This window comes from Crinia signifera, chromosome 4 (genome assembly GCF_055691185.1).
Source record: "Crinia signifera chromosome 4, ASM5569118v1, whole genome shotgun sequence".
Taxonomy (NCBI): Eukaryota; Metazoa; Chordata; class Amphibia; order Anura; family Myobatrachidae; genus Crinia; species Crinia signifera.
Window position 1 is genome coordinate 292,715,780 of NC_139220.1, and position 27,330 is coordinate 292,743,109.

General features: G+C 46.5%; 1 protein-coding gene across 1 annotated transcript; it reads right to left on the reverse strand.

Moving 5' to 3' along the window:
• Positions 1-1,639: 1,639 nt before the first annotated feature.
• Positions 1,640-27,330, reverse strand: LOC146075628 (hepatic lectin-like). The gene is made up of 7 exons (XM_083185045.1): positions 27,202-27,330; positions 20,078-20,188; positions 19,675-19,737; positions 11,846-11,893; positions 9,093-9,235; positions 6,561-6,682; positions 1,640-3,402 (listed from the first exon to the last, which is right to left on the reverse strand). Exons 1-7 carry the CDS (start codon positions 27,248-27,250, stop codon positions 3,270-3,272), a joined length of 669 nt encoding a protein of 222 aa, XP_083041171.1. The 5' UTR covers positions 27,251-27,330; the 3' UTR covers positions 1,640-3,269.

Consider the following 27,330-nt stretch of genomic DNA (forward strand, 5'->3'; position numbering starts at 1 on the left):
ACAAACTCAAAGGTCGAGAGGCTATGGTCGACAGGGTCATTAGGTCGACCCAAGCATTAGGTCAACATGGGGAAAGACAACAGGCAAATGGTCAACATGGGTTATTCACTTTTTTTATCGTTCGGCAAGGTTGACATGGACACCGTATCGGTGCACCGTGTCCCCATACATGGCTCGCTGTGCTCGGCACATGGTTATATTCTCCATGTAGTAGTGGATGGTAAGGCATGGCAAATACCACCTGTCAGTGAAAAATCCATTTTGACTGGCATCCTTCCCCATGTCGACCTAATGACCCTGTCGCAGTAAAGCCATGTCGACCTTTTGAGTATGTTGACCGGAGGCCTGTCGACCTTCAGTGGTCGACCTTGTATATGTCAACCTAGAGACCGTATACCACAAATCGCAAAGTGTTCCTGATGAAGCTGTAAAGGCTGATACACTGAGCTGATTTGGGCCAATCACGATGAATCTGGTGATCAAATCACCCCAAATCGTGTCAGTTTGATGTCCCACAGGTGCCGTGCGCATCGTACCTGAGTCGGTGGTCGGACCTGTTGGCCATCCGACCACCCAACCTGGGACCTCCCTTCTGGTGGCGAGCCGGGCAGGGAGAAGGGACACGTGATCCATCACAACAAATTGTGATGGATCGCATGTGTCCCTGCCGCCCGGGGGGGTATCGGGTGGCCATACACTGCTTTGAGACACCTTAACTCAGCGAACCTAATCTGAAATTTCAGGAGGATTATGTGGACCAGTCCGGAGCATATCTCACTGCATTACTGTGTGAAAGCCGCCACATACACGGTGACCAGCACAGAGAGCTTCCCAGTGGTAAAAGTGGCTGTAGGGCAAGGTTGCCTACCTGACCCTCTCCTTCAGGGAGAACATGCTCTGCTCCTGGACTTCCCTGCTAATGTATGACTGCCATTACCTGTGGGGAGCTAGGTAATTGATAAGAAAGGTGTTTCACCACAGGTGCTGGCAATCATACATTACCAGGGGAGCACAGGAACAGAGCATTTTCTCTCTGAAGGAGAGGGCCAGGTAGGCAACCCTGTTGTAGGGAGCTACACAACTTTTTGCACCATTTGACATGTGACATACAAGGCTCCACAACAGCACAGCCTTCAGCAGGAAGCCAGTCCGTTCCAAAGTTTCAGAGTCCGGACCGTTTTTAGCTGTCCCGATTTCAGGCAGCTGCAAAAATATTTCACCTATTCCAGTGTTGTAGGACGTGTGTGCCTGGCAACTAATCTTTGTGTGTTCTCACACAGGAATGTTTTCTGGTTGATTCGCAGCCTTACCTGTCCACCAAACCTCGCCTTGAGAATGGTGACCTGGCTGCAACCCATTCACAGCGTGTGTTCGCACACACTGACTGCAAATGGATGTTTTAAATAAACATCCATTTGCAGCCTGCGGGGTAACACCCACATCAATCGATGATTGGCGATGTGGAAGTAAAGTTCACCTTACAGTATATGTGTTGATGACCACTTATTATATGTGTGTATTAAACATCTTGTTTATAGTGAACAAAAAAACCTTTTCCTCCTCCTACAGAACTGTACAAGTGATATCATATCCTTTTGGTTGAAAATAAACTTATATTGATACAGAAGAGACACAAGTATCCTGTTTAAACCTTTAATTGAATAAAGTGATACACAAGTGATACAACAAACAAATGCATTCACAGGTTGAGAAAAGGCTTACTGAAAACTAGTAGGAATTATAAAGCGTGATATTTATGCAATATAGCAATACTACAGGTTCACATAGAGCAGGGGTAGCCAACTCCAGTCCTCAAGAGCTTCAACAGTTCACGTTTTCCAGCTCACCTCGCAGGAGCACAGGTGCACTCATTACTAACTGACACATTTTAAAAGATCCACAGGTGGAGCTAATTACTTCACTTGTGATTCTGTGATTAGATCTGGAAAACATTAACTGTTGGTAGCTCTCGAGGACTGGAGTTGGCCACCCCTGACATAGAGCATTTAGGGATATAATTATCCTTTAAAAGCTGTGTGCGTGTACCAGTCAGATTCTGTCTATCATTTTCTAGGATGCAATAGAGAAACAATCTGATTGGTTGCTGTGTGCAACATCACCAATTTTTTTTTGTAAGTTGTAGTAAATTTACCCCTCAGTTGGGTGCAGAAAATGAATCTAAATCTAGTTCTTGTTGGCAAAACCCAAAAAGCAACTGGAGTCCTAGGTGGCCTTTAATCGACTTTAAATTTACATACTTCTACTTAATAACACCTACCCTTACAAACCTTTGCCAGTCCTTTGGAGCATGCCTGACATTTGTGGACAAGGCTAGGGGCATGGTCTTGCATTGCATCACTAAGGTATATGGCCAGCACTCTTTTCCCCTCTCTCATGGCATATAGACGCATGACAGGGAGATAAGGGCTCCCAACTGTACACCCCAACCCACTGTTGGACAATTCTGCCCACGGGTGGGGCAGTGGGTCTAATTCAGACCCAGACAGAGATCTCTGAAAATTGCAGATGCAATGGAGGTGGCGACGGGGCAATGACGCGGTGTTGCAGGACAGGACACAGCGTTTTCTGGGAGCGGGACAGAAAACACAGACGTCTCCAGTCTGTTCTGGGGAACTGCGACCCAAACATGGCTGGCCTGCCCCTGCTGCTAGGCTGCGCGCCAAGTGGCTTTTAATCAAGTCTGAGCTCTTCGCTGTGGAGCAAAGTGCTCGCACTTTAGCGTGCACATCACAGGGAGGGACCTGGCGTGAGGAGCCTCCTTGCAATCTGCTGGGCAGCTTCACTGCAGACTATCACTGCCTGTTGTACTTTTGTGACAATTGAGTCTGAATCAGGCCCATAAATGGAATGTTCCTTTGTGGACACTAAGTACAGCTCCCCCTAATCATGGTGACCCCCATGTATTTTTTTTTTCTGGACCCTCCCCTGCTATGCTTGTATAAATAATAGCTAGAATCTCATGGGTTGCTATAGGCAACTTCTCCACTTTTTTCTTCTCTTGAAGACTTGAAAAGCATCACTGCGCTATAACTACTTGTTAGTAAAGTGAATGGGAACACTGAGAACGTACACACTAGATAGTTGTTACTATAACAGATTCAAATCACGTAGGGTATTAGGGTAAACGTAAAGCAGGGGAAATGGGTACAAAGGTCGAAAACTAATTCATTTAAAATACTATTGAGACATATACAATCAATTAGCTCCAATGTGATGGCTGTAATATAATTCTCCTGTAGGAAACCAGCTCAGAGCTTCTTCTCACAAATTGCATATCTTTCTTTATTATTGCAAGGTGCATCATTCCACTCCCCAGCAATCCACATGTGGACGCAGTCTTCAACCCCAAAGTGATCGTTCGGCTCTCCTTGCCTCCAGAACCTGGATGAGAGTAAAAAGAGTAAAGCCATAAAGAAATTCATCTTTTACTTTGCATCGGTCAGCTATGCATGGTGAAATCAGCAATAATGTGGATCGAACCAGTATTCAGAATAATAGGACACAAATTCACTAGAAAGTACATTTATTATTTAGGTATGAGGCATTGTGTTTCATGCCTCAGACATGTAACTAGGAAGATAGACGAGTTTGTTTGACTATTGGTTCAAGTTGCAAAAGGGCCTTATTTAGGAGATATACTAAGCTTTGAAAGGATTAAAGTGGAGCTTGATAAAATACCATCCAATCAGCTCCCAACTCTCAAGCTACAAGATGTGTTTGAAAAGTGACAGTTGTCGGCAAGGTGGTTGGTCATTTATCACTTTCCATCTATTACTTTTCAAAGCTTAGTACATCAGGCCCAAAGAGGGAAGATATTTGTAGTGGAAGGAGGCTTGACTTATCAGGGGTTGTGTACATAGTCCCAGCTTGTACAATTAGGGCTGTGATCAGAAATTGTGGGGCCCCGGGGACTGAGAAATTAGACAGGGCCTCCGATAGATAGATATTACAGACACTGGAATTCTATGGGATACAGAGAAAACAGAGCAATGGAAGGGGAGGTTGGAAGGGTCCTATACAAGGGTGGGCTGGGATGTGAATGGGGAGCAAACTGGGAAAAGCATTGGTGAAAAGGGGGGGGAGAGTAAGGGAGAGAGAAATAAGTAGGCAGGCACAGTAATGCCTGGTATACACCAGGATGACTAGGGCCCGATCCCCTCAATCTAGATTCAATTCCGACCAATCGGATGGAGATTGTGTGGTGATTGGGCCCTTTTCTGTCCTGGTGTGGACCGATACCGATCCGATGCACTGTCCCGTGGGTCGGTGGGTCGTTATTCAGATCCTACCTGCTGCAGGTAGGATCTGAATAACGACCATACTGCCGGGTGCAGGTCGCCATTGGATCGGACCCGCTCATGGTGCACATCGTGAGCGGGTCGTGCCCCCCCGCATCATCGTGAGCGGGTCTGAAGAAACACTGACGACCCGCTCACAATGTGCATCGTGAGCGGGTCGTCCTGGTGTGTACCCCACATAAGAGCATAGAATCCATTTTATGAGCTGGGTCTAGAAGCAGAATTTGAGCATGGCATATAGGATTGTAGTAAAGTAAGGGAGGGGAATGATGAATGGGGAGAGAATGGTGGGGTAGGCACAGTACATTGAAAGGTACTTAAATAAATTGGATGGCAAACATGCACCGATAACAGGAAGCAAAGGTTGTATTATATGATCATAGGTGGCAGGAGGGTATGGTAAGTTCAGGTATGGTGTGCTCTAATTCTATGAGGAGGGTGCAGGGAACTAAATTGGTATTAGATTCAGCAAAACAAAATATTTTTGGGATGCATCTGTCTGTGTCCAATCACTGCAGTGCTCCAGCCAATCACCAAGAGACCTCAGCCGTCAGAAATCAGACACAGACTCCATTTGGGGCAAACAGGTCATCAGAGGGCAAATAGGGGTTTCTCTCATGTGACTGCGTGAAGTCGGGGAGGGAGCTGTCTGGTGTTTTCCCCTGACTTCATACCCTCCAACACGTGGAGGGTATTCAGCAAGACGATAACAAAAACCAGTCAACAATACCAACAATAGTGTCCATTCACAACTAATGTGTGCGGCACGGCTCCCTGGCCGTGCGGGATTTCACCGTCCGGCAGGAGCCGGAGTGTGTGAAACCGGCCTCTGGCTTACTACATAGACACCATAATAACTACAGGGCACATTTATTTACATTCATTTCAGTTACCAATATAAGTGCATTCTCTGGGGAAAATAGTATATTATTAGAAGCTGTTTATGTGACACAGAAGATTTGGTTATATACCTTACTACAGGGGTGGCCAAACCTGTCCTCAAGATCTACCAACGGTGCATGTTTTCCAGGCAACCTGTGGATCTAGAGTAGGAATAAATGCAGCAGGTTTGAAAATGTGACCGTTAGTATTGACTACAGCTGTGCACCAGCTAGGTGATCTGGAAAACATGGACCGTTGGTAGATCTCGAGGACCGGTTTGGCCACCCTTGCCTTACTAGAAGGGGTGCAGGGCTCTAGGTGGGGCACCTCTGTCCACAGCAGTTGGTAATTTTGGTCATTTGTCACTTTCCGTCTATCACTTTTCAATGCTTAGTACATCAGGCCCAAAGAGAGAAGATATTTGTAGTGGAAGGAGGCTGACTTATCAGGGGTTGGGTACAAAGATATGCCATCAAAAATTCATAGCATGCCCTAGTTGTTTTTTATTCCCCATAGTATTGCCCCTGTTCATTGTATGACCTATAGCAGTGGTTGCCAACTCCAGTCCTCGAGAGCTACCAACAGTTCACATTTCCAGACCACCTAGCTGCTGCACAGGTGCACTCATTACTCACTGACACATTTGAAAAGATTCACAGGTGGAGCTAATTACTTCACTTGTGATTCTGTGAGGAGATCTGGAAAACATTAACTGTGGTAGCTCTCGAGGACTGGAGTTGGCTACCCCAGACCTATAGTAATGTCCTAGTTAATGCTCTGCCATATAGTAGTACCCAAGTTCACATACAACAGTTCCCACAGTACTTAGCGGGCAATTCTGGGAACCTGGTAGACAACTTTATGACCTGGTGAAATTGAGGTTAGGACCCAGACATTGGCTCTCTAATCCTCGGGGCCCCATTGCAATGGTACTCCCTGCACCCACTACAGCTATGCCCCTGCTTTCTAGGTAAACTGTTTGTTCCTTCCAAAAAACAAAGGATCCTATTTAGCATTTTTAAATGAAATATAATATCTTTAGGCAGGATTGCCTACCTGACCCTCTCCAGGGAGAAAATGCTCTGTTCCTGGACTTCCCTGGTAATGTATGATTTCCATCACCTGTGGGGAGCCAGGAAATTGATAAGAAAGGTGTTTCACCACCCACAGGTGATGGCAATCATACATTACCAGGAACAGAGCATTTTCTCCCTGAAGGAGAGGGTCCAGTAGGCAACCCTGTCTTTAGGTATTCTCCTGCCCACTTGCCTTGTTGATTGCTTTGCTTTGAAGTGACAGAGAACGCATTATTTCTTTATTCAAATAAACTATCAGTGTTTAAGTTTTCTAGAAACTTACTTGTAAGACGCTTCGTAGTTTGTTCCATCCACCCATTCATAGGCACCTTCCTTGGTGGAATCATGAAGTCCAATCCAAAAAAGTTTGGAAGCGCTGGCGTCAGACTTAGTGGTAAGGAAAATCTTAGAGAGAAATGGGCATCAATTAGGTTACGCCTTATATAATTACATTGTGAGACTTCCTAAATACAATTTCACAATTCAATTGAAAATTCAGTTTAAAGAACTTCTCGTGTATCTTCTGTCTCAGTTGCATACTTGGATCTTTGAACATAGGGCCTGATTCAAGCTCATAAGCAATGTGATGTTTTTGAACAGAGTAATTATCAGCAGATTGCGCATATGCCACAATGGTATTGTGCACATGCCTAGGAACCTTTGTGATTGAGCTTGTACACAGACTATATAATTGTAAAGTGCAACGGAATATGCTGCGCTATATAAGAAACTGTAATTAAATAAATATACACAGGGCTGCCGAGAGGGGGTGGGGAGCGGGTACTAATTACCCAAACCAGGGATTGCTGGAGGGGCCCGACGGGGGACCTGGTCTAACTCTCCCTTCCCCCTCCATTCCTCCCAGGCTGCTGCTGCAGCAGCACACACTTCTACAGCATGTGCTGTGCTGACAGCGTGAGAGCTCATGCTGAGCCTGCTGTCAGCACAGCACACGCTGTAGGTGTGTGTTGCTGCTGCTGAAGGGAGGGACAATAAACCCCTCCCCCCTCGGCTTTAGAGTGTTTTTTTAAACCACCTCTAAACATTTGGTGGGCGTGGCCTAATCACTGGAGGTGGCCCCCAAAATTTTACAGGGGCCCGGCAAACCTCTCAGCGGTTCCGTATATATGCAGAGGGATTGACATGGAGGGATCATTTGATCATTTGGGCTTGAGGGCAAAAATGCCGGCATGTCCTTACTATTTTGAGGCATGTAGTCCTGAGCTGCAATCAAGTATATAGAGAAACATGGCACCAGCGTTGCTACTGCGACAGTCAGTCTGCATAGTCAGGTATGGGTCAAAGGGTCAACTGTATGAAGGTTGAGAGGGCTTAGGTCGACAGGGTTGCAAGGTCGAAACAAGCATTAGGTCGACAATGGCAAGGTCAGAACATTTCTTTTTCCCTAATTTTAACGTATCAGTGTACTGTGTTGCCTCAAATGGTTTGCTGAACTCGCCATGCTTCGGGCATGGTGACTTGCTGTGCTCGGCACACTATTACATTCTCACTCACCCTAGTAGATGGTACGGTATAAAATACCACCTGTCGGCACAAGTCAGTTAAAAAAAAAAACCGTGAAAACCCCATGTCAACCTTTCCACTGTCCCATTGTTGACGTAATGCTTGTGTTGACCTTCTGACCTGTCGACCTTAGCCATATCTAAATATTTTTGCAGGTCCTTATATGCCACATTGGGAATTTTGGGGTTGCTCCAAGGTAGGTAGCTCTTACTTTGGATATATTAAAGTAAGTAGCCATTATCATGTAAGGTAAGGAGCCAGCATCATGTGGCTCCTTGCTGGTTAATCGTAGCCCAGATTAGGGTGTGGCATGTGGTACCCCTGGATTGGTTGGGATGGATGGCTCTAGTGTGGCTTCTACCAGAGAGGCACAATTAAAAGCTGGCACCCTTGTCCCTGAACGCCCATCTTGGCTTGACACAGCCACCTATACATTCTACGTAACCACTGATTGATAGATTAGGTAGTCTGCTTGGCCACATAGAGCAAAAGCCCTTTTGATCATAAGTGGATAATCAGTGGGCAGGCAAAGCGTGAAATGTCTCTTACTGTACACTGACAGGCAGGTCAATGAGATCACCAGCCCATAAATGCTGTGCCATCCAATTATACAGTGGACAAATATATCCATTGTAACTCACTGTGGTTCACAAATAAAACACCGCACAAATAACCCCGGATGAGTTGTTGCCGGGCCGGCGTGCAATGTGAAAGGGCCATTTTGAATGTCACGGGTCCATCAACCTGGTAATCTGACACGGGATAAAAGAAGTTATTCCTGGGTCGGATACGGGTTGCTAGGCAGTGTGAACGGGTAACTCGGGTCGAGTGAATTGGGGCCCGCTCGCTTCTGTGGAGGAGGCAGCAGTGTCACCTAAATGCTGCCTCCTCCCCCACCCCTGCCTAACACGCTCCCCTGGATGATGTCAGTGACCCAGCATTTGCAATATGAAAAGGATATAATTAACAATCACAGGTCGACAATGTGGGACATGGTGAATTTCTGCATCCTGATTTATTTTATCCAGGAAACAGATCATCTTTCCAAACATTTTTCATATATTACCATCTAAAACACAGGTTCTCAAACTCGGTCCTCAGGCCACCCCACAGAGTGCATGGTTTGCAGGTCTCCTCACAGAATTACAAGTGAAATAATTAGCTCCAACTGTGGATCTTTTAAAATGTGTCAATGAGTAATGAGTGCACCTGCCGGGTGCCCTGGAGAACTGTATGTGGTCCTGAGGACCGAGTTTGAAATTCCCTGATCAAAAGTGAGATGATATCTTACCTGTTCCCTCTCACAGGTGATTACAGCCAGGTCACTTCCCTTTTTCTTACACTCACTCCTGGCTTTGTGCCAATCAGACTTAGTAAAATAGAGGTAATAGCAGCTGCCATCAAACTGCAGCCAACCAGGATCGCAGGACTTTTCTGAAACAGTAGCATGCATGTAAAGTAAATATGTTTGACCATACACTATATGGACAAAACTATTTGGTCACATCTGTTAAGTATTGAATTCAGGTGTTTCAATTAGACCTGTTGCCACAGGTGTATAGAACATGGTTGCCTACCTGACCCTCTCCTTCAGGGAGAAAATGCTCTGTTCCTGGACTTCCCTGGTAATGTATGATTGCCATCACCTGTGGGGAGCTAGGTAATTGTCAAAAAAGCCATTGTAAGTGATATTATTAGAAAGCTGAAGTGTTTAGGAACTCAGCCAGGAATCCCCCCCTCCCCCTTCACTTACTGCCTGACTCCTGCTGCAGGTCCCAAAGCACAAGCTTCTTCAATGCAGGACACCGGCGGCCAATTATAATGCAGCATCAGCTGGTGTGCCAATCAGAGCTCATGTACCGGCAGCCGCTCTGAATGGCTAACTGTAAACAAGCTCTGATTGGCTCGGATTGGCTCAAAAGCGGGTGCAGCATTTTAATTGGTCACCGGCGTCCTGCATTGAAGAAGCAGGCAGCACAGCGGAAGCAGTTGTGGGGGGTTGTGATGGGCAAAATAAGCTACCCAGGCCCTTCCAGGACAGCTGAGAGGATGTAGGTCACAAATGCGACCCAAGAGTGCGCCTGGGAGGAGTTGTTGAGCCTAAGCAGCGGTCTCCAAATTGGGGTGTCAGTCCCAAACAATATAGCAGAAAAAAAGGAAGGGGTGGAGACCGCGCTAAAACTAAAACATGCAACAGGTATATATGATGGTATATAAAAAAAATTATTAATACACATTAAAATATTATTAAAAAATTAAGGATAGCATATCCTAAAAAAACATATAGATACCACAAGCGTGATGTAGAAGAGGTATAGTCACCCACAATATATTGCACAGTCCCGAGTCCGTTCCTAGAATGCCTTTATAGGTTTCCCGATTTGTAAGCCTTTAGGAGAATATTTATCTCCAGTCCAGGGAGCTCCTTGCTGTTGTATAGGTGCTCTACCTGGAGTATGTGGAAAGCTGGGGAGCCGGGTCCTCAGCGACCTTATTCCAGGTAGAGCACCTCCCAAACAGCGGACGCTCCCCGGCTTTCCACATACTCCAGGTAGAGCACCTATACAACAGCAAGGAGCTCCCTGGACTGGAGATAAATATTCTCCTAAAGGCTTACAAATCGGGAAACCTATAAAGGCATTCTAGGAACGGACTCGGGACTGTGCAATATATTGTGGGTGACTATACCTCTTCTACATCACGCTTGTGGTATCTATATGTTTTTTTAGGATATGCTATCCTTAATTTTTTAATAATATTTTAATGTGTATTAATACATTTTTTTATATACCATCATATATACCTGTTGCATGTTTTAGTTTTAGCGCGGTCTCCACCCCTTCCCTTTTTTCTCCTTCCAGGACAGCTGTACCCACAGCACCCACAGAAATGTGGTAAAAACACGTTATCTGGGTTTCTACCACATTTTGTTATGCAGGAAAATCCGCTGAGGGGGATAACCCCAGCTCTTGCTTATGGGCTTCTTACCATATCCCCCGTCACCCCACACAGAACCCCGCCACCCCGTATGGACCCCCACCACTCCCCCCTCACCTGTGTCCGGGCAGCTTCCTGCTGTGCTGTCCGGACCAGTGACTGAATTCTCCCTAGCCCCATACTTCCCCTTCCGGGTGCAGGGAGGAGGAGGCGGAGCCCTGCATCAGCTGTGCAGGAGGAGGGGGGGGGGGAGCCACTTCGGACCCAATTACCCCCAGCTGTCTGCTTCAAAAAAAGGTTTAGATGTGTATAGTAACAGAATCACGAGCACACAGGCAGCAGGTCTTTCAGCATGAGGCAGACTCTAAGTGAAAGTAACATGAGACTAACCAGGAAGTAAGTCCCCTCAGCATGACATCATCTCCCAGGATGCACTGCATGCATTTACAAAAGGGTAGCTCTTATATCATCGATTACTATCGATGCGGAGGACAGCGGTAAGGGGCGGCAGATGTTAGTGCAACCCACCTCAAGACATTTTGGGCAATGCTATGCTTCCATCCTTGTGGCAATAGTTTGGGGACAACTCTATTCCAACACATGACTGTGCCCCAGTTCACAAAGCAAGGACCATAAAGCCATTCTAAAACCTGTAACTTTGGGTGAGTGAGTTTGCTGGGCAGGGGAGAAACAAAGCAGATTGCACAGCCTCCTGAGCACTTCATACAATATTCCAGATAAAAAACAAACAAACAGATACCGTATATACTCGAGTATAAGTCGACCCGAATATAAGCCGAGACACCTAATTTTACAACAACAAAAATGGGAAACTGTATTGACCCAAGTGGGACCATCACTCGATTATAAGCCGAGGGGGCCTTTTCAGCATAAAAAATGTTCTGAAAAAGTAGGCTTATACTTGAGTATATATGGTAACTATTAGTATTTATTATTATTATTTATATGGTGCCACAAAAGATCTGCAGCTCCCAATTACAGAGTACATAAATGAATAAGCAAAATAGTTTTAATGGAGGGAGAACATTTGCATTTGCAAAGTTCACATCACAATTTCCAAATATTAAATTACATTCATTCTCTTACTCTTTGTAGATTCTTTCAGTTGCGTCACCCATGAAGTAAGTTCACTGACTGCAGGAGAAAAGAAAATAATACTTAAGCATTATTAACATAAACACAGCAACTTGTGTATAAATATATTGTATCTTTAAAATGTTACCCCTCACATTGAATGGGATTGTCCAAATTTACGTAGTTCTATTGGTGGTGGAACTACACAGGTCACACTCTCCATCTTTACAGCTGGTCCTTCCGGGTCTAGTTGAGGCTAAAGGGGAGCATGGGACTAGAGAAGGGGAGGTCCTGAAGCATGGAGACACAATCGCATCATGGTTGCCCGTCTATGCAATGCCCTCATTACTGACATCAATTAGCAGAGATGGGTCTACAAAGATGGAATTCTGTCTGAATCGCATCTGTACCTCGGGGAAGGTTCATCTGTAAGTAGGGGTGAGTGGGAGTGCCTGCGGTCTGGGAGACTTGCTCACTTTACTCTAGTTTTCAGGAGCCTCCTGTCCATTCTGGGAAATTAATAACGCATGATACAGGTGCAGGGGGTGTGGCCACAATGGGGCCTGGAGGTGCCTTTCTGTCCGCGGCCACCGCTCCACCACTAATGACTCAAACTGAACCTAAAGACCCCACTGCACTCTCATATGAGCAGAGCAGAAAGACCTTTTTTTTCACCAGGCATGTTTACCCTTCCGACCTTTTCCACCAATAAGTCCTTAATTACAGAACTTGATAACGCCCTATTAAATCACAGTTACAAATGTAGCTACAACTGATATGCATAGAGCCCTGTAACGCCCATACTTGCATATTATGGTATACTAGATCAACAATGTCTAGGTAGACAGTCAATAGGTCGACATACATTAGCTTAACAGGTACAAAAGGTTGGATGGATGAAAAGACCGACATGACAATGGTTGATAGTTACAAAAATGGTATACACAAGTTTTTGTGTTTTGTAGGCCAAATCTCCTCCATGTTATTTGACCCAGTGGAGTAACTGTTGCTCCGCAGTCCAAGCATTGGTGAGGTGGAGCCGGCACCGCACGGGTGCAGGGTCTCTGCACATCCCATGTGGTCTGGCTGTCCACCTGTTATCTGATAAAACGGCCCTCAAAAAATGGCTACTGCCTTGTTATAGACATATGCTAAAGGTCCTGTTAGACTTCTAGCGTCAGTGTCAGGGGAGCGCAGTGTGTACATTGCTACCTGGAAGCCCTGGATTCCAGAAGCGCTTGTGCATTGTGAACATTTATCCCCATGACAACAAACAAGAAACCTCTGGCAACCAGCATGTAACCCCTGGCAACCAGCATGTAACCCCTCTTCAGGAGCATGTAACCCCTGGAAATGAGCATATAACCCCTGGCAACCAGAAAGAAACCCCTGGCAATGAGGATGTAATCCCTCTCAAGAAGCATGTAGACACTGGCAACGAGCAAGAAATCCCTGGCAATGAGCAAGAAACCCCTGGCAACGAGCAAGAAACCCCAGGTAATGAGCATGTAACCACTGGCAATGAGTAAGAAATCCCTGGCAACAAGCATGTTACCTCTCTCAAGAAGCATGCAACCCCTGGAAATGAACAAGAAACCCCTTTCAATGAGCATATAACCCCTGGCAACAAACAAGAAACCCATGGCAATGAGCATGTAATCCCTCTCAAGAAGCATGTAACCACTGGCAACGAGCAAGAAACCTCTGGCAATGAGCATATAACTCCTGGCAACGAGAAAGAAACCAATGGCAATTAGCATGTAACCCTTCTCAAGAAGCATGTGACAGTGGTTCATGACCACCATCAGTGCAGGTCTGCCCTCTTGGGATCACTCACTTGCAAGGTGGCTCTTCTTGCTTGCAAAAGGCTAATATTCCCAATAGATGTCCACAGCGATAGTATATCATGAAAACCCACAAACATTGTGTCAGCGATTTGTGTGTTGACCACTGTTTTGTCGACCTTTAAAACTTGTCAACCATTTGTACCTGTTGACCTTAAGCACTGAACGACCTTCGGTACTTGTTTCCTAGCACGGCCACCCCGATTTACATCGGGGTGGTCGTGTCGAAAAAATCGGGTCGATCGCATCGCATGCGATTTGGTCGCATGCGATGCGATGGACGCGACCGACCGATTTTCGACCCGATTTTTTTATTGAATGAAATGTAAATCGGGTCCCTGGGACCCGATTTTACATTGGATTCAATGTAAAATATTCCCAACCCCCCCAAATTTCACGGCGTACACCCCACCCCACGATAGACGCCATCCCGAAGCGTGGCGAGCGCAGCGAGCCCGCGAGGGGCGGCGGTGCGCGTCCTCCGACCTTTTCATTCCCCTACTATCCACGCTTCGGGCTCGGTGGCTCGCTGCGCTCGCCACACTATTCTATTCTCAACTCCACGCCGACGTGGATAGTAGGGGAATGAAAAGGTCGGAGGACGCGCACCGCCGCCCCTCGCGGGCTCGCTGCGCTCGCCACGCTTCGGGTTGGCGTCTATCGTGGGGTGACGACGGGGACATCTATAATGTGAAATGGGTCATATTGGCCCATTTCACATTTTTCACATTTTTTCACGATTTCAATGTTAAAAAATCTTTTAACATTGAAGCCTATGGAAAAATCGGGGGCATCGCGTCGGGACCTATGTTAATGGTCCCGACCGACGCGATGCCCCCGATATTTTACCTTTCCCGACACGATTTCAATGTTAAAATATTTTTTAACATTGAAGCCTATGGAAATATCGGGGGCATCGCGTCGGTCGCGTCGGGACCAATGTTAATGGTCCCGACCGACGCGATGCCCCGGATATTGTCTCCTAGCCGGCAAAATGGACCTGATTTCAAAGGAAATCGGGTCCATCCAGGGCCGGCGCTACCCACTCAGCAGCTCCTGCAATGCAGGGAGGCGCCATGCTGAAAAGGCGCTGTCTCCCTCCCTGCTCTGCTAAAGCTGCCTCAGCCCTCACTGTCACTGCCTCCTGCACGCCGCCCGCAGCGCCTGTCTGACAGCGGGCGGCAGTATGGAGAGGCTGAGCAGCTCCCTGCACCGCGCACACTGTCCTCCTCCTGCGACCTGCCCCCTCTTCCTCAAGGACACTTGCGCTGAGGGATATAGCGCTGTCTGTGAATGCCTGGATGACATGTCATGTCCAGATCCACCCCCTACCCATTGCTCCCTGCGCCTGTCAGCTGTCAGTCAAATGACGAACAGGCAGCAGCGCCGCCTCCCCTTCCTTCCCTCTTCTCAGTGTGCTGTGCCAGTGCCATTGCCAGTCCTCAACACTCCGCCCCCTCTATCTCCTCCTTTCCCCCTCAGTGCTGCACATACTTTTTGTACTGCTTTCGGATCGCATTGCACACACATTGCACGCATGCCGTGTGATGCGATCTAGCCCATAACGTATGCGATTCTCGCAGTGTGCATGGGCACCTTTAGTGCCTGCAACATTTTGCGGACACAGCACTGAGATTGTCTATGCATACTTGTACATGCACCCGAGATCCTCCATAGGATCGCATGTTGCATACACTCTCACAATCAGGCTGCAACTTGTTGCAATGGCAATGTGAAAGGGTGTAAAATGTATGGTTTGCAGGAGGGCGCCGGACACCCTAGCACCGGCCCTGGGTCCATCGTATGGATCGTGTACCTTAACTTAAAGGTACACGATCCATAAGATTGTGGCCGTGCTAGGAAACAAGTACCCGACCTTCTTTCTGCTGACCTTTCAAATGTTGTCCTTATGCATGTCGAACATACAGTATGGTGTTAAACTATTGACTGTTGACCAATACATTGTTGATCTATCATCCAAATGCCTTACATACAGGTTTCTTTCTAGAACATGTGCAAAACCTCATACCAAGATGGCGGCGCGAGCAGATCGCGAGGCCCTATGTCTCCGGACTTTCAGTGTTGTGGCAGCGTACTTACTTGTTTGCGGGCTGTTTGTGGAGCGGGGATCTGCCGGCATCGTGTATACTCCGGGGGACCTGGCGGAGATTGGGCGGCGCTGTGCGGCTGAATGGAGTAGCTGGGATATGGAGGCTGGCGCTGGTGTGCTGCGGCTCCCGGAGGTCTCAGGGGCGCAGGAGGAAGTGCGCGCTGTCTGGCCGGGAAGAGGAGTGAGGAGGCGGCGCAGGGACAGGAAACAGAGGAGAGGAAAGCGTGGAGGACTGCGGGAGAAGCTGAAACAAGCAGGCACCCGGCTTCCTTTACCCAGCATCTTCCTGGCAAATGTAAGATCACTTTTCAATAAAATGGATGAACTGCGACTTAGTATCAGACATAGTAAAAAAGCTATGCACTGTAATGTGACAATCTTTACTGAGACCTGGCTAAATGAGGATATTTCAGACAGTAGCATTGAGTTGGATGACCGGTATTTGCTGCGGGCAGACAGAATATTCAGTGACTCTGGAAAATCCAGGGGAGGTGGACTGTGTATTTATATAAATAAATCTTGGTGCACAGATTCTGTGATTGTGAAACAGCATTGCTCGGCTGACCTTGAATTTCTTATGGTTAAGTGCAGACCTTTTTATCTACCACGGGAGTTTACTTCTGTTGTAATTACAGCAGTATATGTCCCTCCGGACGCAGCGGCTAAAATGGCTTTGAAAGAGCTGCACATGGCTATTAGCAAACAGCAGACTACTCATCCGGAGGCGGCTTTTATAATTGCCGGGGACTTTAACCATACGAATTTAAAAACCGTGTTACCAAAATTCCATCAACATGTTACTTGTAAAACTAGGGGGGATAACACACTGGACCATGTTTATACAAATATTGCTGGAGCCTATTCTGCAGTGGCCCTTCCTCATCTGGGTCAATCTGACCATCTATCCTTATTTCTCACCCCTAAGTATTCTCCACTTATTAAGCGAGTGAAGCCGGTAGTGAGGGACATTAAAGTTTGGCCAAGCGGGGCGGAGGCTGAGCTGCAGAAGAGGTTTGGGCATACTGACTGGAATACATTTGTGCCACAGGCTGTCGGTGATCTTCATACGGATATTGACATCTATGCTGCTACAGTGCTGGACTTTATCAATTTAAACATTGAGGAGGTTACGACCTGGAAACAGATTATTGTGTACCCCAATCAGAAACCCTGGATGACTGGGGAGGTCCGGCTTCTGTTAGAGGCTCGTAACATCGCCTTTAGAAAGGGGGATGCACTAGCCTATAACATTTCTAGGGCGAATTTGAGGAAGGGGATAGTAAAAGCGAAGCATTGTTATAAGTTGAAAATCGAGGAGCATTTTTTAAAATCAGACTCCCGGCGCATGTGGCAGGGTATTCAGGTCGTGAGTGATTATAGGTCGAAAGTCTCTAACTTAGTGGCCTCAGATGTCTCTTTTCTGGACGAGCTGAATTATTTCTATGCGCGTTTTGATAGAGATAACTGTGAGAGGGTGACCAAATTGCCGTTAAGTGGTCAGCCTCTTGTATTGTCATCAGAGGAGGTCTGTGCTGCACTGGGTCGGATTGATGCTGGCAAGTCGGCTGGACCGGATGGTATTCCGGGGCGTGTTCTTGGGGCATGTGCGGTGCAATTGGCAGGGTTTTTTAGAGATTTATTTAACCTGTCTTTATCCAGGGCAATGGTTCCGGCATGTTTTAAGAGCACGGCCATTATTCCGTTACCCAAGATTGCTAGCCCAAAAGGTTTAAACGACTATCGTCCTGTAGCACTTACGCCGATTATCATGAAATGCTTTGAGCGGCTGGTGCTGGTACACTTGAAGGATAGTCTTTCTCCTCTGTTGGATCCTTACCAGTTTGCATATCGTAAGAACAGGAGCACGGAGGATGCTATCTCCTTGTTATTGCATTCAGTGCTGTCTCATTTGGATAAATACAACACATATGCTAGACTATTGTTTGTGGACTTTAGTTCCGCGTTCAATACGGTGATTCCGGCGAAGTTGGTTATCAAACTATCTGAACTAGGAATTAATGGTTTTATGTGTAACTGGATTATGGATTTTCTGTCTGACAGACCGCAAGTGGTCAGATCAGGAACCAATAGTTCGGCCACTATTACACTAAATACAGGGGTACCGCAGGGCTGTGTGTTAAGTCCATTTTTATATTCTGTTTTTACCTCTGATTGTAAGCCGGTTCATCCAACAAACACTATCATTAAGTTCGCTGATGATACGACACTGGTAGGTCTCATCAGCGAGAATGATGAAACAGCTTACAGAGAAGAGATACAATCTCTTGCTGCTTGGTGCTGTGATAACAACTTGTTACTTAATATCAGCAAAACAAAAGAGATTATTGTTGATTTTAGAAGGGAGAAAAGGAAACAGGTTGTCCCTATTCAGATAGATGGGATGGAGGTTGAAAGGGTTTCGTGTTTTAAATTTCTAGGCACACTAATTTCGGAGGACCTCTCTTGGTCAACGAATACAAAGAGTTTAGTGAAGAAGGCCCACAAATGCCTTTTCTTCTTAAGGGTGTTAAAAAGACATCAGTTGTCATCAAGTATTCTGGTGAACTTTTATCGATGTGCCATAGAGAGTATTCTAACCAACTGTGTTACAGTATGGTATGGAAATTGCACAGTCGCAGACCGAAAGATGCTTCAGAGGGTTGTTAAAACGGCCCAGTGGATTGTAGGGACCTCGCTCCCAGCGGTGGAAGCTATTCAGCGGAAACGCTGTAAGCGCCGTGCAAATAATATTATAAAGGATCTGACTCACCCAGCGCAGGGTCTATTCACACTTTTGCCTTCTGGTAGGCGTTTCAGGTGTTTTAAAAATAGGACAAGCAGACTGAGGAATAGTTTTTTTCCTACAGCAGTTATAGCTTTAAATTCTATGTAGTGAGTGTGTTGATTGTATTATTGTTTTTATGTACTGTGATTAAGTTTGTCGCCGCCATACACTGATACGGAAGATGTTAAAACTTAATTTTGTTGCCCTATCATGGGGTAATGATAATAAAGTGAATCTCATCTCATCTCATCTCTCATCTCAAATGGAAAACACACATTATATAATCTGCATCAGCCTCACAATGGGCCTTATTTTGGTTAATTCTTTCTGACAAAATCCTTCTTAGATGGGCAAAACCATGTGCACTGCAGGTGGGGCAGATGTAACTTGTGCAGAGAATTAGATTTGGGTGGGGTTTTACTTCAAGGTGAGATCTATATTGCAGTGTAAAAATAAAGCAGTCAGTATTTTCCCTGCACAGAAACAAAATTACTCACCCAAATCTAATTCTCTCTGCACATGTTACATCTGCCCCCCCTGCAGTGCACATGGTTTTGTCCATCTAAGAAGGATTTTGTCAGAAAGAATGAACCAAAATAAGGCCCAATGTCGGCCTCTAACTTTTTAAATTGAAAAAACCTGGGCAAAAGAGCAAGGTCCGAGCCTTAGCTTATTAGATAAGATACATCCCCAGGATGACTTGAACACAATCATCCTGCTGAAAACATTAAAATTAACTTACTACCACTGTATAATAAATCTACAACAAATGATCCTATATAGTATGTGGTGCAATGGGTGTGGTACGACTGGCTGACGGATGCTGACGGGCAATATACCATCTCTTCACTGGTACTCCAACAGAGGGGCGAGCACAAAAAAGCCCCTTGCAGGCTCCCTGCTCTCGCTATGCTGCCGGCTCAGTGGCTCGCTGCACTTGCCACAAGTTCTTTACTCTCTCTATGGGGATCGTGGCCCCCCCCTGGGAGAATAACCCCTGCTGGTCAGGATCCTGACGGTCAGGCAGTGAAACAGTCAGGATCCCGGCCATTGGCCAGTCATCCGGCATCCGGTGCAATTAGCCAATTAGCCTTTGAGTTACCTGTTTGGTTAATGACGTCAAGTTCTTCCATACTGACTGGCTGAGATGTACTGGATGCAGCGTCTGTAAGAAAGGAAAGAATGCCCAGTTATCGATTAATATATTGCTTCCCTTATATATCGAGACCGATAACTGAGTGTATATCACCCAGTGCTTTCTCTGCTATAGTTTCCAATGTAAAGCACACAGATTACAGAATTATGTTTTTATCCATTTTCAAGAAATCCAAAATCCAAGATTCAGATTTTAAAAGTCCTCAGTATGATATCGCCCTTTACTGGTAAAAAATCATTACAAACACATATTATTTGGGATTCTGCTGTTTTACCCCCTGTCTCAACTCACTGAGATACACATAAGAAAATCCGAGACTAAAAATAGTAATATGAAAAACAAATCTTACATCCATAGAAGACCGTCGTGAACAGAGCCAGGATCAGTGCGTACAGTAACATGATCAGCCCATAGGTAATCCATGCAGGCTTTCTTCTGTAAGAACAACAACATCCACTGGCTGAAATGAGAAAATACAATGATGATGCTACAGTCATATATCAGCAATACAATCTGTTATATTACAAGTTCCAGCAAGCTTGGATGGTTTGATATGCTGTGACTCAGGGCCAGATATAGACCTTATGGGGCCCTAAGCACGGTACTGTTTGTGCCCCCACCGGTCAGGGGGTGAATGCTTTGGCTGGGGGGACTTGTTTAAAAAGTCTCCTCCTGGCTGTGGCATTACCCTGCTGGCTGGTTGTCCCCGTATTTTGGGAACCAGGACTGGCCCTTGGGCCTGGTGCTGGTTTTAAAAAATCATTGGAACCCTACTTGATTGGTTGACTGGTTACAGACGTTCTGGGGGGGGGGGGGGGGGCATCACGACATTTTTTTAATTATTATTTATTTATTCTTTTTCTTTTTTTTACACACTGAAGCCAATACGAATTATTATTTTAAAATACAGGTTTGTATTTAGAAATACGAATTTGTATTTAAAATACGAATTTGCATTGGCAAAAATACGAAGCCATATGCCATCGGTAAATACGAATCAGTCAAATACGACTGATTAGTAAATTTTCCTCCAGAATATGAATTCGTTAATGCCATAGGATGGCGATGCCAGTCATATGCATTCTTATTAAGAATACAAATTTTCGTATTCTTAGTAAATTTCCACCTATGTGTGTTTATCACAGGTACAGGTAATTATGACATCTATACACATGTGACATAGACCATAAAGCAGCTCATAAATTATACCTCAAGCCTAAACTTAATCAGGTATGTCATAAGCGAATGTCTGTCTCATTACCTGCTGTCAGGATGATGGGTCTCCTGTTGGATCAATGGGTCTGAATCACAGTAGTACACAAATCTAATGGTTCGCATAATACTCCAATGGCGAGTGGACTGTGCATGTCAGGAATGGGTCCCGAGTTATCGCTGGTGGTGCACCCGAACTGCAGCATTGGCCTGCTCTGGTCATTAAGGGTAGTGGAGTGGGCATGTCAGGGACTATTCTTCATAACAGGGGTGTGTTTTATTATGCTTGGTCATGACTCTTTAGGCCCCTATACATTATGCCGACTAAGGACAAGTCGGCCCCAACTTCCGCTGAGCACAAGGAACTGACACTTGATGTGCTATTTTTTTTACATGTGATAAATTGGATGTGATTTGTCAATTGTAACCCGGGGAGCTGCAGGCGGGGACTGGTAGCAGGGTCCGGGGTAGCGTCAGGCAGCGAGCGGTGGGAGAATAGAAAATATCTTATTCAAATGAGTGAGCGCTTGCTGATTGGCTGAGTGCTCAGCCAATCAGCAGCCGCCCAGTTACCACGGACCCTGCTCTTCTGCCACTACCCTGGGCCCTGTCGGTTGACCCCACATGGGGCGGGGGGGGGGGGGGGGCTTGGCTGACATCACCGGATGTCAGCTGCCCACCCATTTCCATCCAAGCGCACACTCATATGTAAGTGACTTGAAAGTCACTTCCGCATCTTTCGATGATCGGCGACCATCGAAAGATGTGGGTGTTCCCCGCAGCATGCGAATGGATGTTTATGTTAAACATCCATTTGCAGCTTGTGCGTGGGGACACACACTGCGAGCCGGATATTTGCTGGGTGGGGTTTGGTGGACTCACAAGGCTGTGAATTTGCAGTCTTGAGAATCTACCAAAATAACCCCCTAAAACTCAGCATCCATGTAAGTGTCATCAGTAAGCTGCGCCAATGCTAGGCTTGTTACAGTGATTCACAAGCACTTGGTTCTGTCATTATATTTTGAGTTCCAGTTCTATAAAGGTTATAGAGAATGTCTTGTTTTACATTAGAAACAAAAACTGAAGATATCATTTCTGTCGATAAGATTCTTGCTTATATCAGTGAAAAAATCTAAACACATTAATTCGATTATTTTAACATTTACGTTCAAAAATTCAAATGGTGTCTATGTCATTGTTCACCATTGTATGTGTACTTTCTGGTTATAGGGGTTTATTCTAGTTCATTTTTTCTGACAAAATCCTTCTTAGATGGACAAAACCATGTGCACTGCAGGGGGGCAGATGTAACATGTGCAGAGAGAATTAGATTTGGGTGAGTTATTTTGTTTCTGTGCAGGGTAAATACTGGCTGCTTTATTTTTACACTGCAATATAGATCTCACTTTGAAGAAAAACCCCACCCAAATCTAATTCTCTCTGCACAAGTAACATCTGCCCCACCTGCAGTGCACATGGTTTTGTCCATCTAAGATGGATTTTGTCAGAAAGAATGGACTAGAATAACCCCCATAATGTATTGGTATCTATGGATGGAATGGAAAGAAGGGTCCATGTGATGCATTTATTGCCTAACTGAAAATATCTAAATGACAAACTATCCAGATGACCAAGGTTTCTACATTCAGCATGATACAGTATAGAATATGAAATATACAATATCCAAGTACAAAACATGACACAAGTTATTTAGGCAAATAAAACATTACTAATGAAGAGATTTTACGGACATCTGTTCCTTTTGCATGCCCAATTTGATATAACTGTGTATGCCCGGGTTGGGATCATTTGGTCTACAGCATGATGGTCGACAGTCATTGGGTCGACACCATTAGGTTGACATGTGGAAAGGTCGACATGGGTTTAGGTCAACATGGGAAAAGGTCAACATGGTTTTAAGTCAAAAGGTCATTAGTTTGACAGGTCTTTAGTTTGAAAGTGTCTAGGTCGACAGTTAAAAGGTCGACATGGGGTTTTTACCTGTTTTTTTTTTACCCGAATGTCAACACAGTCGACATGGACACAGTTTAAAGTGCACCTCATCCCCTTGCATCGCTTGCTGCGCTCGCAATGCTTCGGGCACACTATTTTATTCATAAAAACAGTGAAAAACCCCATGTCTACCTTTTGACTGTCCACCTATAACTGTCGAACTAATGACCTTTCGACCTAGAACCATGTTGACCGTTTCCTATGTCGACCGTTTCCCATGTCGACTTAATGGTGTTGCCCTAATGACTGTCGACCATCATGCTGTAGACCAAATGACCGCATCCCGTATGCTCATTGTAGGATTGCGGGTATCTCTTATATATTTGGCTACATCTGTCACTCAAAGTGTGTCTGAAGCTGTAACGCTGTGTGGAGCCTCTGACTCACATGACAGAGAACCAGCCCAGTGAGCCTACAGTCATAGGAGGGACACATTGCTCTGCTCCTGCACTTTCCTTTTAATGTATGATTGCCATCACCTGTGTTGAAGCACCTTTCCTATCAATTAACCTGTTCAACACAGATGGAGGTAATCATACATTAGGAAGAAAGTCCAGCGGCAGAGCATTGTGTCCCTCCTGGCATGGGTCATGTTGGGAGGTATGCACAGTGCCAGACACCCTCTGCCTCCCCATGTTACCCAGCAAAGACACAGCTACTCACCAGACACACCAGGTGAGCGCCCCACACCTCCATACCTCCCAACATGACCCTCTCCAGGAGGGACAGAATGCTCTGTTTGTGGACTTCCATCTTAATTTATGATTGACATCACCTGTCATTTTAAACAGGGTAATTGATAAGAAAGGTGTTTAAGCACAGGTGATGGTAATCCATAAATTTAGAGGAAAGTCCAGAAACAGAGCAATGTGTCCCTCCTGGAGAGGGTCATGTTGGGAGGTATGCACCTCCCTCCCTCCCCCCCCCATTCACGGCAACCCCACGATTAAATGGCACATGCAAAACACTGACATGGCTATGGTCGACAATGAAAGAGGTTGACAAGATTTATTTTTCACTTTTTCAATGTTTTCATATTTATTCTCATGTGTCGACATGGACACCAATGAAGTGCCACACTTATGTCAACATTTACATGTGTTGACCTTTCTGTGTTGATTTTTTCTTGTGGCGATTCGCGGCACCCCCCCGCGACCCCCCTCCCGCGATTTACAGCACACCCCCCGCAATTCGCGGCACCCCCGGTGACTCCCGCGATTCGCGGCCCCACCCCGTGACACACCCCCCTCCTGCGATTTGCGGCACCCCGCGACCCCCCTCCCACGATTCGCGCCAACTCCCCGGGCCCCCCCCTCCCGCGGTTCACGGTGCCCCCCACGACCCCCCCTATCGCGATTCCCCACCCCTGACCTCCCCTCCTGTCATTGCGGCAACCCCCCGCGACCCACCCTCCCGTGATTCACTGCAACCCCCCGCGCCCCCCTCCCACGATTCGCGGCATCCACCCACGACCCCTCCTCCCGTGATTTGCGGACACCCCTCACCTCCTCCCTCCCCCCCCACCCCCGCGCGCGATTCACGGCAACCCCAGGATTAAATGGCACATGCAAAACACTGGCACGGCTATGGTCGACAATGAAAAAGGTTGACATGAGTTTTTGAAGATTTATTTTTCTTTTTTTGAATGTTTTCATATTCATTCTCATGTGTCGACATGGACACCAATGAAGTGCCACACTTATGTCAACATTTACATGTGTTGAACTTTCTATGTTGATTTTTTCTTGTAGCAATTTTTTTCCAGTGACAACGTTAAACTTAAAAATCATCAACCAATTCTTTGTATAATATATAACACCTGTTCTGTTTTACTGTAGGTGTTTTAAGTCAGATCTTTTACTGCTACTATTACTGTTTATGTAAATGCATTCTGAATGACAGCAACATCCTACCATCCTTCTACAAGAATATATAACCAACTAGGTGATTCATCACGCCCCGTGCCCCCCCTCCCGCGATTCACAACCCCCCCTCGCGCAATTCACGCCCCCTCCCACGCTTTGCGGACCCCCGACCTCTCCCGCGATTCGCGCACACCTGCGCCCCCTCCCTCCCTTGATTCACGGCACCCCCCGCAATTCACGGCACCCCTAAGCCCCTCTTTAGTCCCCCGTATACTCACACACCCCTATCACTACCCAACTTCCTGCTCTCCTGAACCGTAACTTCCACCACTGGGGAGTCGCTGATGCTGTTTTGCCCACATGCCCCTATCATGCCTCATAGCCCAGCCTCCTGCTCTCATGCACCCGAACTCCCACCCAGTAGGAGGAGACACTGACTGAGGGCCACCATCCTGTACTCCTGTGCTGCCACGCTGGACCCTCACCCACTGGCAGATGCTGCACAGTATCTCCCACCCTCCTCTTTAGTCCCCCTTATGCCCACACACCCCTATCACTACCCAGCCTCCTATTTTAGTGTGTCGTGACCTCCGCCAGTGGGGAGCCGCTGACTCAGAAACACCCTACTATACTATTGCACACACACACACCTAAACAACATGCACACACAGCCCCCCCCCACACCCACAAATGTCACTGTACCATCCACACTATCAATGTACATCTTACTCTGTAACCGCTTTTTAATTAAACAAAACAATGCACACCCCCTTCCACATCATATGCTCTCTATTTAACACATTTCACCTATAACTCAAGTTGCAATACAGGCATCTTTCATACAATTCAAACCATATTTCTCATATACAAGTGTTCACAAATTAAGGGGGCGCAGCCCCTTACGACGGTGTGAAGAGCGCCCGTAGGGCGCGATGAATCACCTAGTTTATTATAATTATTATTATTTTTTATTATAAATATCAGCTAGAGATACTTTAAACAATTTACATTACTGATAATAGCAGATCAGATAATCACAGATAGGCACAGTCTGCAGTACTGACCACTGCGCTACTAACGGTCACTGGGATATGGGGGTTATTCATTTATGTAACACCTTCACTGTGGATACAACAGGCACCAGATCACCCATCTGGGTAATAGCTACTACCCTGTGGGACGGAATTAATACCGCTCACTAACCTGCATGATGGTCGACGGTAAGCAGCTAACCTGCCCGCCGCACAGCCGAACGCGGCTTAATGACACCTGCCATACAGCTGACTGCGGCTTAATGACACCCGCCACACAGCTGAACGCGGCTTAATGACACCCGCCACACAGCTGACTGCGGCTTAATGACACCCGCCACACAGCTGAACGCGGCTTAATGACACCCGCCACACAGCTGAACGCGGCTTAATGACACCCGCCACACAGCTGAACGCGGCTTAATGACACCCGCCACACAGCTGAACGCGGCTTAATGACACCCGCCACACAGCTGAACGCGGCTTAATGACACCCGCCACACAGCTGACCGCGGCTTAATGACACCCGCCACACAGCTGAACGCGGCTTAATAACACCCGCCACACAGCTGACCGCGGCTTAATGACACCCGCCACACAGCTGAACGCGGCTTAATGACACCCGCCACACAGCTGACCGCGGCGTAATGACACCCGCCACATAGCCAAACGCGGCTTAATGATGCCCGCCACACAGCCAAACGCGGCTTAATGATGCCCGCCACACAGCCAAACGCGGCTTAATGATGCCCGCCACACAGCCGAACGCGGCTTAATGATGCCCGCCACACAGCCAAACGCGGCTTAATGATGCCCGCCACACAGCCAAACGCGGCTTAATGATGCCCGCCACACAGCCGAACGCGGCTTAATGATGCCCGCCACACAGCCGAATGCTCGCCCCCCTGCAGCTGAATCCCCCTTGGTAACACGCAAAGGGTTGTGTCCGAGAACACATCTCCTCGCATGCGGCTGAAGCAGAAAGAAATCATTCGATGGTTGCCGACCATCGAATGATTTCTCACCCCTATGGAAATAAAAGTCAGTCAAAATTTACATTTTTTATTTCCGTCAGAGTTCGCCAAAGAGGGGGTGGCCCCCCCAGGGGAACACCCAGCATTTTAATGGGGATTAAACCCCTGCCCGCCACTGGCCCTCCCACCCCGCAGTGAACGGCCCGGCGAGTGTGTAACTTGCAGAAGCCGTTTGCTGCCAGGTTTTGCACATGCCCAGAAATGCACATGCGCAAACCCCGACCATAGGGGCTGAGGATTGCACTGAGCGATCCTGAATCGGACCCTATATTTGTTGTACTTATACTGTAGGAAAGAGATGAGTATTGACTTTCCTACCTGAACAGCGCACAGTACTGGTACAGCTTGTAGTCCGTCCTGAGTCCATGTTTGGGAATGAAGAGTTTACTTACATTTAATGTTTATATGCTGATTTGCTCAAACGAAGGAAATGAATGCGATAAAAAC